Below are 15,969 nucleotides of genomic sequence, written 5' to 3' on the forward strand. Positions count from 1 at the left end.
GCTAGATAGGATGAGGGCAGTGGGACAGCAAACAGCTGTAGCTTAAGGGCGGCAAGTGAGAGGACCACTTCCAAAATAACCCACCAAATTTCAGTATCCACTGTTCACAGTCTTATTTCTTAAATAAAAAAGAAAGGAAAACAGGAAGGAAGGAAGGAAGAAAACAAAGAAACCTTAATCATCTATATTTTCTAAAGAATCTTATAGGAACTTTTCTCATTCCTCCCCCACCAGTGATTTCAATGAACACTATACAAAATAAAGGATTTTTCCTTCTTTTTATTTCTTTTTTGTGTGCAAGGTAAACATTAGATCTTTTCAAAACATAAAGTTTTGTAGTCCATCTTATGAGCAAGAGATGACTGGATAGAGCAGCAATTGCAAGGCCTTTTGCAGTGTTTGAGGTCCCAAGATAGATAACTAGTTTCGAAAGGTGAGTTAAAGTTCATTAAAATCTTCCCATATTTTCAGACCCCCAGAATATATACCTCTGTAGCAGAAACATTTTAGCAGAAAAAAATTCAGAAACAAAGGCAAAAAAGTGGTAACATAAAAATAAATCCTGCTAGGCCAACTATAGTGCCTATTTTGAAAATATCTCTGTGAAATAACAGACTGAAAACACACATTCTCTCTACACACATACATACATGTACAAGAATAAACAGTTTTATAGTTCATATCCACAAAGTAGGTTGGGACATATTAGTGCAAATTTTGCTGACCTGCAGCATTTAGTCCATAAACTTTGGATATCCTAGACGATCCATCAGTGTCCAGCAAATGTTTTCAATTAGCTTTATTTCATTTCTAGGCAAATTTGTTTTCCAAATATTAGTATTAGATGGTGATATTTCCCTCTCATATGGAAGATAAAAAAGGTTTGTGGAAGTGGCAAATAGTATTTGGTTTAAACTAGCGGGAGACAAAGGAATGCCAAGAAAAGCAAAAATCCTTTCAGTAGTCTTCTGAGGAAAATGAACAATATCTTCAAACTTGACCAGATGGTAATTGGTAGGCAGCAAATCCGTATTTATTCTCAAGGCTGCTGCAGTGTTTGCTACCCACAAATGAGATAATAATGAGACAGCATTTAATTGGGGTATTTCTAATTCTTTCTTCAGTGATTCATATTCAAAAGCATAGCCAGAATTCGAGTTACACTTGCTTTTACCTTCCTCTATTTTAAACAATTTTGCTAAGTGGTCTGGCACATTCTTCAAAGAATAAAGACTTGGTTTACTACCATATAGCATTGAATAGACCCAAGCTCGGGGGTCTCTTACTATGTACAATGCCCGCATTGAAGTTCCTAAAACTTCTTGAAAAAAATGAAGCTTCAATGTCCAGCTACCACTACTTAAGCTGAGCACAGGACGTGCACTTGGGTAATAAACTAGGTGTCTTCTTAAAGCCCTAATATATTCAGCATCAATATCAAATGATCCTTTTATTCTACTTCTTTGATCTGGCAAAGACTCCCTTCTTTTCAATTTCCGTTTTTTGTCCTTATTAGTTGTAAAATATTGGACCAGTTTATTCCTACTGGTTTCATGTAGATGGATGTTTTGTAAATGAAGTTTTGTATCCTGGACCAAAGACTGCAGCCACCCTCGAAGAAGATGAAATTGCCCACTGTGGATATCTGATACTTTCCATTCACAAGCATCTACAAATGAGTCAATTTCAAATTCAGTTTCAGGGATATCCATGTAGGTCGTAGGAATTCTAATGTAGAGAAAATCACTACTATTGAAAAAAAGCTGTTTGAGAATTTCAGCTCCTGAACCAGGGAGTGAGGTAATAACAACATTAGGAAGATCCACATGATGCCCTTCGGAAATAATGACCTTCTCATTTGCCTTAGCTTCTGTCCTTGTCCACTTTGCACAGATGGGCTGAGTGCAAGTGCTCCATACATCCAGAAGCTCAATTAACCACAAGGCAATAACAAGTATTAATACACAGCGCATTAGCTTTCTAAAGGAAAGGTAAAACCGCCACTGAAAAGTTAAAATAACCAAACTAATACACAAAATGAATCCAACTGCTATATTAAATTTAAACCCGAAGGGGAAATTAATAACTCTTTCATGTCTTACAGGGTTTAATATTGCTTGAGTACCCAAACCAAATCGAGTTATTTGTCCTTGATTAGCCACACTGGCAAAACCACCAAATCCCAGGTATCTGAATCTGCTTTTCAGGTTTTGGTAGTCAGTTACAACAGAAACACTATGTTCAGTACTATTGACATATAAAGAAATCTGAAGTCCAGAACTGGAACTATCAATAAATCTGCAGCTGGAAACATTGACATATGGACCATAAAATACATAAGCAATTCGTGTGATTGTGGATTCCATATGAAATGTAACATTAACGAACTGAGTCCACCGTTTCTTAAATTCTGCAGCCTGTTCTGCTTCTTGTATACTGGCCACAGGACTGTTGCCATGGTGATCAAACCAAAACATTTTATAGTGTGCATCCCACACATCCATCATGGCACCATTATACCGATTCATAAACCTGTATGGGATGTATTTAAAATCAATATCCAAATTATGAAAGAAGGCACTGACAGAATTTATTGGGGAAGTCTCTTGCCTTTCAATATGATCCACAACAAGCAGAGTTTGCGAATTTAAAAGAATTAAAGCACGATAGACACTTTTCAGTCTCATTGCAGAAGAATAAGCAGACACTGCTTCCCCACTCACAAACATCCTTTCTCCATGTTGAGCAGCAGCAATAACTTCCCCAGCTGCATCACCAACCTCTTCACCAGTCCACTTGAGCCATTGTGCACATTCTCCCAGTTGACCTTCCCAGGGCTGATTACATTGGCTTGATGGTGATGGGGCGAACACCAATACATTGTTAAGGTGGCTCAACTTTGGTCCATAAAGAGCCTCAGAAACAAATACTTGTCCATTAGGGGCAAAAGTAAATGAATTTTGATCTGGATGTTCATGTCCTGGGTTAAAGCTTTTCCATCCATCAATCCAGGAATATGGCTGAAAGTGAACTATGTCATATACAGCTCGTCCTCCCAGTTTCCCAGATTTAAAAGACACAAAGGTATTGGTCTGTGTGTTTGGTAAGCCACCCCCATAAGTCACAACACCCCAGTTAGGAAATGTGTGCATTTTTGCAGTGCCAAAATCAACAGGAGGCTGTGGGGGGAGCGTTGGATCATACCAGATGTATTCAGTATGAAGAGTACTCCACCGCTGAGCAGTGGAAGGAACCATTGGTCCATCCTTAGGTCGATGCTTTCTAATTTGCTGAGCTAACCAATTTCCAGCTCCATTCCGTAAAATGAACTTATCCAAAAAAATTAACTGGCTTTCTGGACCGTAAAACCAATTATAATTAGAATCTGCTATGCCTACAGTTCTTTGATAGCCTGGCAAAAGTGTAGCATAATAAAACCAAAAGTGCATTTTTAGCCAGTTATTATCAAAGTTACTGATGTTAAAATGGCGCTGTGCCAAGAAAACATACTGTGTAACTGATTTGGAGGTATAGCTGCCATAGGCAACACCTTCATCCAAAGAGCCGTCTACAATATGGTTCAAGATAAACATAGTTTTTTCCATCTCATCAACAGCAACCCGTTTCCATATGTTTGCTTTAGATCCTTTATCTACTCCAGTAACCAAGGCCCCTATGAGTAATGCGATCATATTTGTAGCTTGGTGATTATGAAGAAGTTGTTTGCCCCATGAGCGAATCTTGGAATATTCATACATTTCCTCAGTAACAATCCAAATTTTTTCAAGGTATTTTTGTTTCCGCTGCTTACCTAATAGATTATATAAAAAGTCAAAGGCAGTAGCAAAACCTGTTAAAGAATGGCCAAGTGGAACCTCATCCCCTGGTGCATTCTGAACTAGCCAGTCTTTGTAGCTAACCATCCTGTCCATATATTCCATGACAAATTCAAAGGCAACCTTGTCTTCTGGGCATAATAAACAATACAATGCTAAAGGAGGAAGGTTATTACCATATATTTCGTTCCACTTGGCAGCAAACTCAGCATGCTTGGGTGGAGGTAGGTAGTATGATGGGTTGGACAGCATAATTGTCACTGCACTTTTGATAGCTCTAAAAATATGCAAATGGCTTGTACGAGACTGTTGTTTCATTGTTTGTATATCTCCGGCATCAAAGTATAAATTTGGATAAAGTTTTTGGTTGAGTTTGAAATCTTGTATTTTCTGTGTCTTAAACCATTGTACATCATCAGTGAAAACTGCCCATTCAGAATAATTGCTCACAGATTCTTCACAAGTAGTAAAACTACACATCATCAATGTTAAAAATAATAAATGTCCTGTAAACATTAACGCCATGATCCATGGGGAAGATCTTTTACTTAGGCATATATGTTAAGCACAGTGTTTAATGTGTTTCCCATCTGGTTACTATAAATTATATATTAAAGGTGTAGCAAAAAAACAGACTATATACTTCATAGGCTGTGAAATCCAGGTGACATTCAGCTCATTCAAAGCAAGGAAAGTTGATGTAAAGAGGAAATTATATAGCATGTTTGTGTGCTTGGCACACATTTGCTTCCAATAAAATATTTCAAGGAATATTAATGCCTCCAGTGTCTCCATAATGCACAAAAATCAGTGTTGTAGTCAGAAAATACAAGGAATCCAGCATTTATTCTCTGTATATAAATCTAACTAACATGTGAAAAAGAGAAAATTTAAAAAATTCCAAAATTCAAATGAAGTCATTTCGAGCACAAGAAAGCATCCTTCCTGATTAACTTACCACACACATATGGTACATTTCTGTCTGTCCCCCAAAAGATGATAAAGTATTGTCCTTCACAGAGTGAGCAGATTTCATTATGTTTTTTTCTCAGAGTCTGAAGCACAATGGTTTGTCAATTGTTTCTTCTTCCATTTTGGAAAATAAAATATTCTGAACAAGTGTAGAAATTCCTACATGGTTGTCAAAGGACATTGAACTTTCTGCCTTCATTTCAAACGTCTTTTTAAAGCATTTCCAAATATTCTTATATCAAGTTTGTTTATCTGTACCTCTAAAAGAGTCTAATCTCTTCAATGTCTAGATGTTCTTCCAATCATGAACACATCCACCAAGTGGGTAAAAAAAATCCACTTTCACAACACTGAAGTCTGTCTTTTGTTCTTTTTTCGTGTCACTCCTCTCTGGGAGAAAAACAAAACAAAGCAATTTTCTAAGACTGGGAAGTGGAGATAAATTGATGATTTATATAGTTTAGTCATTTGATAGAAATGTGAGAATCACAGTAGCATTATTTTCAATCTAACTTTTTTCTAGTGTTTTTTCCTTATATTTTCATACACATGTGGATCCCAATTAATATTAGCAGAGATGAAACACAAGACATATTTCATATTTCATTTTGTTTGTTTTAGCTATTTAAACATGTTTCTATTCACAAGTCATCATCATAGAGGTGAATAAAATATTCTTGCTATTTTGATTAGGAAAAGTAAGTCAAAACGACTCTTTTAAATTATGGTCCAAAGTTTAGATTTTAAGAAACGAAAAGTAACTTCATATGACAAAGTTTTCTTTGGACAACTCATAAATGACAGTGCAGAAGGTAGAGAAAGGGCACTGTTGACTCAATTGCTCACCTATAGCTGTTAACATCCTCCCCATAAGCCGCCAGAGGGCGCTCATCCCCGGGTTTAAGGAGCAGGCCTCTCTTTTGCCCATCTTGGATTTGGAAGAAACTCACTAAGTTTCTATCTTAGACAAGTCTCCTTTCTTCAGGAAATAAACACGTCTAGTAGTTCCTGATTTGACCCGCCTGTTGCATATTTTAAGTCCTTTCTTCAGAACGCAACATCCTTTTGCTCCAGTACCTACTGCCTGACCTGTGCCTGCAATGTGGGGACTAGAGACTTCTAAATGACCAAGTTGGCTTACCTCAGGCCGCCTGCAACAGGATCTTCAAGCAGAGCTGGGCCCCAACACAGGCGAAGGGTGGCAGCTCAAGCAATTGAGGTTTCTTTGGAGGCGGGCCTACGGACATCAAGAGCTCGACAAGCCTCCGCCCGTGTGAGGCCCGGGAGAGCACAGGCAGCCGCCAGGCTTGTTCTCCTCAGCGGCCCTACATTTCGGGGGCGGGGAGGTTCTCTAAAGCGTGTGGTTTTTCTCAGCACCACAGTCTCCGCTGCTCTCCTAGGTGCCGAGTCTCCTCAGGGCCGAGTCTCCGCGATGGAGACCCAGACACGCCCGCCGGGAGGAACGCCAGGCGCTGGCGGGGACTGCTTCGTTGGTAGGAGGCAAACCGCGGGCGGCGGTGATCTCCAGGCGCTGCCTTGAAGAGAGCGACCGTAACCCGAGGCCCGATGCCGCCTGGACCGACGCTGTGCCCAGCTAGCTGTTGCTGACTAGCCCACTGATGGCAGGAAAAGACGACACGTAGTGGAGGGCGGGGCGGGGCCTGATCCAGGGAGGCGTGCATTGGGGCGGGGTAGAGGCGGGTCTTAGGGTACCAAACGCCCGCCTAGCAGCTGGCGGGCCTGGGCGGGGCGCCCCGCAGAAAGGCCCAGGGAAAAAGGCCTGATCAGCGGGCGCACTGCCAGTGTGCTATAGGGGTTCTGTTAAACTGAGCTGGGTCAGCTTGGCTATTGCTAGCACCTCAACTACATTTCCGGGAGGTTTGGAAGCCCCTTTGTCTGAGCATCTGTCTAGGGTGGTGTTCTAACTTTTTGGTTATTGGACGAAGACATATGTTAAACATCTAAATGTGGTAGGAGGGAGTTGTAATTACAAAGAATGAGAGAAACTCTTGGGGGATGGGATAGGTAATGACTGTGGAAGGAGAAGAATATTCAGTTATCCTTAAGAGCTGGGAAAGGACTGTCTAAGCCCTTCTTCGAAACCCTGAGGCACACCTGCTGCTCCTGCTATCATAGACACACCCACAATATCCAGATTGGTATACTAAGAACAACTTCAATAGCAAAATGGACTAGTCATCTCTACTGATGGAAAGTTTCTGCTGAATTCAAGCAAGTATAGGACAAGCAATCAGAAAAGAAAAGAAAAAAATAACTGTTTACTGTGATTACTGTCACCCCCGCACCATATATATATATATATATATATATATATATATATATATGCGTGTGTAATTTGAAGCTTGGAAATTCAGTTGAAGCAAGTATAGGTCACGCAATCAGAAAAAAAAAAACCAAAAAATAAAAAACAAAAAATAAAAAACAAAAAATAAAAAACTGCTTACTGTGATTACTTTCACACCCGCACCATATATGCATATGTAATTTGAGGCTTGGAAATACAGTTGGTGAACAGGCTTAAATATTGTTCCTGTTGTACTCAACTGGAGCACTTTCCACGGAGCTTAGGTTACATTTGGACGTAGGCCAACCTACCGTCTGGTCGATAACTTGGAGGTAATAATACAAGGAGCTATCACAGTTCAATGATTTAAACTTGATCCCTAGATGGGGATTAGGGATTAGTTAAAGTTCAGTTTTCTTCTAACACTTATTGTTTGCTAAAATACACATCTGTATTCTTGGAGACTAGGGGCGGGGGATGGGAAGAGGGCAGTTGTTAGAGTGATATCAGAAAGAAGAAAAGATGACTTTACTAGTAGATTTAACTTGTGATCATGTAATTATAGACAAACCACTCTTATATTTTGCCCCGGTTGGAACTGTTCCCTAGCCTAATAGCCAAAGTAAGTTTTCCTTTAGCCCTTTAATAATAGAGTATAGTCTATGCCTTCCTCAGGGTGTCTGTTCAGTCACCCTACCTCCAACCCCCTTCTCCTGTAGCTACTGAAATTTTCTCTGATTGGAATTTTCTAATCTTAGTTTCAGTTCATATTACTAAATTCCTCATAAGTTTTCCCAAAAATTGTTTCAACAGAAGAGTATTTGTTTCTGCTTGGGTCTCTAAGTTCTGTGGATTAGTGTCTTGGCTGAGGCACTCCTCTATTCAACAAGAAATCTGCCTATGAGTAGTTAGTACCTCTGTAGGAACTGAGGCTGGATTTGAAACTAGTTAATCTTTTGATACTTTGGCTTTAATGAACTTAATCACTTTTACTTAAAAGTCATTTGAAAGCAAAAGTTTTCCTTGCAAACTTCTCATAAACATCTGGAGTGTTTTTCTCCATGGCCCCAGCTTAGAGAACACTCACAAATCCATTTCTTTTAAGAGTGAGTAGGGAATCCTGACCTCACTGAGATTAGGTTCAATTTTCTTCTCTGCATGATAATAGTAAAGAAAAAAATCAGTGTTCATAAAACAGATAGATACATAGACTATTTCTTGAAACAAAATATGTGGAGAAGGTAATTTCATCTTATGTTTGCATAGTGCCAAGTAATCTTAGGGCTACCAGTATCAGGAAGAATTAGTGCCAGAAGAACAACTGTCAGACAGATTTTATAAATTTCATTCAATTACTGTATTTTCTAATTTATTGTCATTAGTAGGACCATTTCTATTTGACTGGTAACCCAAAACTCCGGATAGGGATTGAGTCTTTTTTATTTCTCATCGATATGCATACCTGAAACTAAGCTGTAGGAATGAAAATAAGTTCTCCACATCGTAGGATGAGGTTTCTGGATAATTCATTTTGAACAGGAATCTTCTCACAGTTCTTACATATGAGTGTTTTAAAATAAAACAGATGAATGATCCAAATCACTGGCATAAAAGATGATAGGTAAATGGTACTATTAAAAATTAAGTCTTGGATCCTGTGAACTAAAAATGGACAACTCCATTATTCCTTCCACACATGAAGATGCTATAAAGTTAGTTAATTATGAAGAATGTATCCAACCATAGAAGACAAGAGCTTTAGTCTATGTTATTGTACATTAAGAGTGTGACAAGAGACACATATACCAACAGCTGTTCAATTCAGAATGTAAGAACAGTATCTTATTTTAATGAAAATAAAGAACAGTAGTTTTGCTCTGTGGATTCCTTTCTACATAAAAGGATCTTAAATCTGCATGAGTTGTTCTGCAGTGATATGGAAATACTTATGAAAATTCATTTTCTTTATTTGTGTATCTTTCAACCAACTGTCAAATACCCAACTTAGAACCATAAAGACAGTATTTCTGGACTGAATGCACTGCCCTCATCCTGATCTGAAGTTATTTTTCATTTTGTTCTCTCTTCTTCCAACTGTTCTTCATTCTTCCCTTCTTTTTATTGTTTCCCTGTTTCCTTCCCTCTATCTAACCTTCCATTTTCTCTTTCCCTCCTTCCCTCTGTCCCTTTCACCTTTTTTCCCTCCTTATCCTTATCTCTATTACTCTTTTCTATTTCCTATCTTTCCTTCCTTGATGTCTTTTCCAGAGCCCAACACTTTGGATTGAACATGTGTACAGTTGAGAACATATCACTACACAATTCTGTGGTAGAAGAGAGAACAATGTAAAAGTCTACAGTAAATAGCTAAATTCAGAAACTCTTTTTTTCTTATGTGTTGTGACATTTGTTTCTGCTTAACCTATAGTAGGGCATTTGTCTTGAAGGTGACTTAGTTTGGTGATTTGTAAGACTGACTGAGTGAGAGAGCTCTCAGAGAGCACATGCTGTCTCAAAGGATCTGAATTCTGTCCGCAGCACCCACACGAATGCACTCACAACCATTCAGCTACAGGAAATGCAACACACTTTTCTACTCTTTCTCACTGAACTAACACACACACACACACACACACGCACACACACACAAGTGTATGTGTAGGGTATAACTGTAGGCAAGACTGACAATTACCTATCAAATAACAGTGGGAGTGGTGTGACATTTAGGGTTATTAGAAATGCTCTTCAACTGTTAATAAAACCATTTTCTTTCATTTTTCTATCACTATACCCTAAACAGTTTTCCTATTTCCTGATTATTTTTAACATTTAAAAAAAAAGTTAGTCCACCATTCTAGTATATTTGATGATGTTGTGATAAAGAAACACTCAGACAAAAAGTGAAAGCATCTTATGTTAAACAGTGATTTTAGCTTAGAATGCCAGATTATTGTCCTTTAATTTCAGTCATGTCTCAGGGTAAGAGTTTGTAGCGACTTTAGTCATATCAAATCCAAAGACACGAACAAAGAAAAAATGAATGTGTTGTATGTATGTTTTCTTGCTTATGATCAGCTCAGTTTCTCTAGTCTTATTCAGTTCAGTATCTCCTTCCTGGTGGATGGTATATGTACAGTAGATTGAGTCCTCCCACATTAATTAAAATAGTCTCCCAGAGACACATTCCTAGGTCAAGTCAGTATAGACAATTTCTCATCAAGACACTTTTCTCAGGCAATTAGTCATATCAAGTTGACAATGAAAAGTAACCACCACAATTAGAAAGTAATAATTTTCTATGTGGGGTTTTAGACATACTTTACTTTAGCTTCCTTCTTTATTATCAACCTCCCTGAACCACACTGAACACACATCCCTTTGCTCTTTCCACATGTTCTTTTCAAGCTTCCCTCCTTTTAGCTCTAGTGCTCTCTTTCCACCTTAGTGAAATTACATGCTTCAGAAAGTCCATGACATTTTTCAAAATAACAGTTGTACAAACCAATCTTATTGTATGAACGAAGAATTTGACCTTTTAAATGCTCCTAGAAAAATTAATGTATTTGTTATTTTTGTTTCTGTGATACAATACTATTACTCAAAGGAATTTACAGTCGAAAATGTTTATTTTGGCATGTGATTCAAGATTGATGAATCTATCACTGCAGGGAAGCAGGACATCTAGCTACATGTGTGGCAGTAGGAGCAAAAAGCCATGAGATCACATCTCAACCTAGCAAAGCAAACAGAGAAGTTGCTGGAAGTAAAATGAGGCTGTAAACTCTCATAACGTTTGTCAGTGGAATATTTTACTTCATTTTTTAGCAAAGCTGCACATCTGAAAGGTTTCAAAACTTTCTCAAGCAGTACTACCAAGTTGGGACCAAATATTTTAGAACCAGAATCTAGGACGGACCTTTTCATCAAATCATCATAATTAATAAACCTGAGCCACCATAGTACAATAATTTCCATTAGTTTTTTCTTTCCATATGCACTTGAGTACTATTTGTGGATTAATTTGGCCTGGTAACATCAACATCCTTACCATGAGAGGAGAAATTAGTATTGCTGAATTATTCATGACACTTACAAAATTGGTTTCCAACTAGATTTTTTTACATGTAAATTGTTTATGTGAAGAAATGCATTGGTGAGTAGCCAAATATAAAAGGTACATGAAATTTGGAAGAAAATAAATTTAAGACAATCTATGAATATTTAAACTTTCCTGTCATACATTCTGGTGAATTTGATTAACTGGCAATTAGCAGAGAAGCCTATTGCCAAAAACTCGAAGATATTAGGTAGGAAACAAGTCTGGCAGGCTTCCGTGGTATATCAAGCAGGATATTCCCACCAACACCTACATCTCCTAATCTATGTCACACTGTGCCTTCTACAAGGTTTACATAGTAAGAAGCTATACTCTTTTTTCCAACCCCCCAGAGGGTATACATCTTTTTGCTCAAAAACATTTATTCTTTTTATGTCATTATGTAAAGCTTAGCTTTCTATTTAATAGTAAATTACAATTTTATTATGGCTCTCATTCAACATGACTTTATATCTCCTTGGTTCTGCAATCAAGCAAAAATAAATTATGGTTTTAGAACACCAGGTATAAGTATTTAGAAAAAGTTGGTTGCTTTCCTGTGTATGTATTCCATTATGACTCAAACAACAATAGGCACTAGTTCAATATGATAGAATCAACATGCACAGTTACAGGAGATATGCATGGTATAGAATATCAATTATCTTAGGAGAACAATATAGCAAATACATTAAAAATATGTCAAAAACAGTACAGAGTTCACATAAGAAGACAAGGATTTGTCTCTAAGTAAGATGTAGAAGTTGCAGTACAGTAGAGTAGGGTGGAAGTGTAGAGTTTAAATACCGACAAGCCAAGTAAGGAAATCCTGACTTCTGATTCTTTTTATAAAGTTTAGTAAATGTATGTGATTATAAGAAAGTCCTAGAACTGCAGGAGTATAATCATTGATTAGTACTGAGCTAAAGAGAGATTCTGCTGCAGACTACAAGCAAAATAAGTGTGTTTGAAATGGAAAATTTGAAGTCTTTTATTTAATTATAATATAGGCAAGGAAATGAAAGGGGAAAAATACATATTTTAAAATATCATTATGTGTAATTAAATTACTCTGAAATGAACTAAAAGAAATTGACTTCTCTAGGTAGCTCAAGTTGGCCTACAACTCCTTGTTCTCCTACCTTGGCCACCAAAGAACTATAATTTCAGGTCTGAGTTATCATGCATGGTCATGATAATGTTTTAAAACATTTTCTGTGACAAATGATTTCAAAACAACTTGTTCTTAAGCAACTCCAGTCTTTGAGATCCACTCTTTTCTATATATCTGCTTTTTAAGATTATGTATACAAATTTGCTTCTCTGTACAATGTCACACCTTTCTATTCATATTACTGAAAATGATAGTCTTATTAATATTAGTTAAATAATATCCTTTTGCATAATTATATCATACACACACACACACACACAGACACACACATATATATCTGCTGATGGACCCTTATATGTCACATATATTGACCATTATACATGGTGAAATGAGCATGGAAGTTTAGTCACAGACATTTCAGTATAAAATGCTTCCACATGGAGGTAGTATACTTGATAATTAGCTTAGTTTAGTTGATTCACTATGTTCATGTACACCTTACAGTGTTGTACCTGATAAAATTTGTAACTGAAAATTATTGCCAGTTACAATAGGACATGACTTTCTTTCATTTACAGAAGGGAGAATTTACTGACATTTCTCAGAAAGAAATTTCATGAACAAATGCAGTTATTGTGATATGGTATCCATAAATGAAATAAAATTAAAAATTTCCTTAGCTTTGGTGTTCACACTCACAGTATTCAATGATCCCTCACAGTTAACGACTATAGCATTGAAGATTGTACCTGTAAGCTATGTTTTCATGGAAAAGATTGACATAAAGTAAAAAAACAAGAAATGACAAACATTATTTCAAGGTCTTCAGTCACAGGCCCCTGCAGTTTTGTAAAACATAATAGGGATGAAGATGCTGGTTTCCTAAATTAATGGCTAACACTGAGTTGGTGCTATAGGTGCAAGACTTTCTAAAAATGTATGTAGTCTTTCAAGCACAAAATCACTGACCATACTATTACGTATATGAATATTATCATATGTAGATAAACAGCCAACTGATTGTTTTCATGCACAATATAAGGGCAAGTTCGGCATGAAAATCTGATTTTGCAAGGAAAGCCAAAACAATGGGGAATTTCTTTTTCTTTAAGTATTTCATTTTAAAACATTTTTGAAATTTTATGAAGATCCTCAGAAGGTCACACAGTATATACATGTAAGGTAGATTCAAATGCCAAACTAACGGGTTTTGATTTTCAGTGAGAAGTTGCAGGCATAGAAATGGGTGTCCTGTTTCTTACTTGACAAAGGCACCAGAAATACTTCTACTTAATGATGAAGAGAAAATTACCATCCTATCTATGAAGGTATTATTCCAAAACACTCTTCTGGGTTTGGAGAAGTTAATGGCTGATGCTGTATTCAAATTATCACATCAGCAAAAAAGCTTTGCATTTATTTTTCTAAATTTAGTCAATTAATGGATTGAACTTTCCCAAGTTAGTATTTATTATATTTATCTGTTAATAACTGAACTGAGAGTTTGGTTATTGAACTGAGAGTTTAGTTATACACTGTACCAGACACTAGTAATGTCATGGGAAAAAAAAGAAGTTATAACCAAGTGAATAAAACTTTACTGAAAGGCATGAATTATTACAATTTTTCTTGTATTTTGATCATGCACTCATGAAATATAAATGACTTTGAATGATCATATGTATCTAGTTTCCCATTATTTCTCAAACATGGAAATTGATGAAAATAGAAAATTATTAGTGATCCAGGGGCTAAAGCAGTAGATAGAATCATCAGTGGAATCTGCACAGCATCTTCTTTTTTTTTTTTTTTTTTTTTTTTTATTAACTTGAGTATTTCTTATATACATTTCGAGTGTTATTCCCTTTCCCGGTTTCCGGGCAAACATCCCCCTCCCCCCTCCCCTTCCTTATGGGTGTTCCCCTCCCAACCCTCCCCCCATTGCCACCCTCCCCCCATAGACTAGTTCACTGTGGGTTCAGTCTTAGCAGGACCCAGGGCTTCCCCTTCCACTGGTGCTCTTACTAGGATATTCATTGCTACCTATGGGGTCAGAGTCCAGGGTCAGTCCATGTATAGTCTTTAGGTAGTGGCTTAGTCCCTGGAAGCTCTGGTTGCTTGGCATTGTTGTACTTTTGGGGTCTCGAGCCCCTTCAAGCTCTTCCAGTTCTTTCTCTGATTCCTTCAATAGGGGACCTATTCTCAGTTCAGTGGTTTGCTGCTGGCATTCGCCTCTATATTTGCTGTATTCTGGCTGTGTCTCTCAGGAGCGATCTACATCCGGCTCCTGTCGGTCTGCACTTCTTTGCTTCATCCATCTTGTCTAATTGGGTGGCTGTATATGTATGGGCCACATGTGGGGCAGGCTCTGAATGGGTGTTCCTTCAGTCTCTGTTTTAATCTTTGCCTCTCCCTTCCCTGCCAAGGGTATTCTTTTTCCTCATTTAAAGAAGGAGTGAAGCATTCACATTTTGATCATCCGTCTTGAGTTTCGTTTGTTCTAGGGATCTAGGGTAATTCAAGCATTTGGGCTAATAGCCACTTATCAATGAGTGCATACCATGTATGTCTTTCTGTGATTGGGTTAGCTCACTCAGGATGATATTTTCCAGTTCCAACCATTTGCCTACGAATTTCATAAACTCGTTGTTTTTGATAGCTGAGTAATATTCCATTGTGTAGATGTACCACATTTTCTGTATCCATTCCTCTGTTGAAGGGCATCTGGGTTCTTTCCAGCTTCTGGCTATTATAAATAAGGCTGCGATGAACATAGTGGAGCACGTGTCTCTTTTATATGTTGAGGCATCTTTTGGGTATATGCCCAAGAGAGGTATAGCTGGATCATCAGGCAGTTCAATGTCCAATTTTCTGAGGAACCTCCAGACTGATTTCCAGAATGGTTTTACCAGTCTGCAATCCCACCAACAATGGAGGAGTGTTCCTCTTTCTCCACATCCTCGCCAGCATCTGCTGTCACCTGAGTTTTTGATCTTAGCCAATCGCACTGGTGTGAGGTGAAATCTCAGGGTTGTTTTGATTTGCATTTCCCTTATGACTAAAGATGTTGAACATTTCTTTAGGTGTTTCTCCGCCATTCGGCATTCCTCAGCTGTGAATTCTTTGTTTAGCTCTGAACCCCATTTTTTAATAGGGTTATTTGTTTCCCTGCGGTCTAACTTCTTGAGTTCTTTGTATATTTTGGAAATAAGGCCTCTATCTGTTGTAGGATTGGTAAAGATCTTTTCCCAATCTGTTGGTTGCCGTTTTGTCCTAACCACAGTGTCCTTTGCCTTACAGAAGCTTTGCAGTTTTATGAGATCCCATTTGTCGATTCTTGATCTTAGAGCATAAGCCATTGGTGTTTTGTTCAGGAAATTTTTTCCAGTGCCCATGTGTTCCAGATGCTTCCCTAGTTTTTCTTCTATTAGTTTGAGTGTGTCTGGTTTGATGTGGAGGTCTGGGTATAAAATTAACTCAAATAAATCAGTTGCCTTCCTCTATACAAAAGAGAAACAAGCTGAGAAAGAAATTAGGGAAACGACACCCTTCATAATAGACCCAAATAATATAAAGTACCTCGGTGTGACTTTAACCAAGCAAGTAAAAGATCTGTACAATAAGAACCTCAAGACACTGAGGAAAG

The 15,969-nt window shown here is 37.6% G+C and overlaps 1 protein-coding gene across 2 annotated transcripts; it reads right to left on the reverse strand.

Moving 5' to 3' along the window:
- Positions 1-259: 259 nt before the first annotated feature.
- On the reverse strand, positions 260-6,481 carry Dsel (dermatan sulfate epimerase-like). 2 transcript variants are annotated; one of them, XM_006249608.5, is made up of 2 exons: positions 5,950-6,481; positions 260-5,198 (listed from the first exon to the last, which is right to left on the reverse strand). In XM_006249608.5, exon 2 carries the CDS (start codon positions 4,359-4,361, stop codon positions 735-737), a length of 3,627 nt encoding a protein of 1,208 aa, XP_006249670.1. In that variant the 5' UTR covers positions 4,362-5,198; positions 5,950-6,481; the 3' UTR covers positions 260-734. The 2 variants fall into 2 exon arrangements, with proteins under 2 accessions (XP_006249670.1, NP_001292210.1); NM_001305281.1 differs by having other exon boundaries at positions 267-5,198; positions 5,655-6,439.
- Positions 6,482-15,969: the final 9,488 nt, after the last annotated feature.

The sequence above is a fragment of the Rattus norvegicus genome, chromosome 13 (assembly GCF_036323735.1).
Source record: "Rattus norvegicus strain BN/NHsdMcwi chromosome 13, GRCr8, whole genome shotgun sequence".
Lineage (NCBI taxonomy): Eukaryota > Metazoa > Chordata > Mammalia > Rodentia > Muridae > Rattus > Rattus norvegicus.

Bases quoted from the DNA above. Each gene is read 5' to 3' on its own strand.
- Dsel (XM_006249608.5), bottom strand. From the start codon at position 4,361: ATGGCGTTAATGTTTACAGGACATTTATTATTTTTAACATTGATGATG.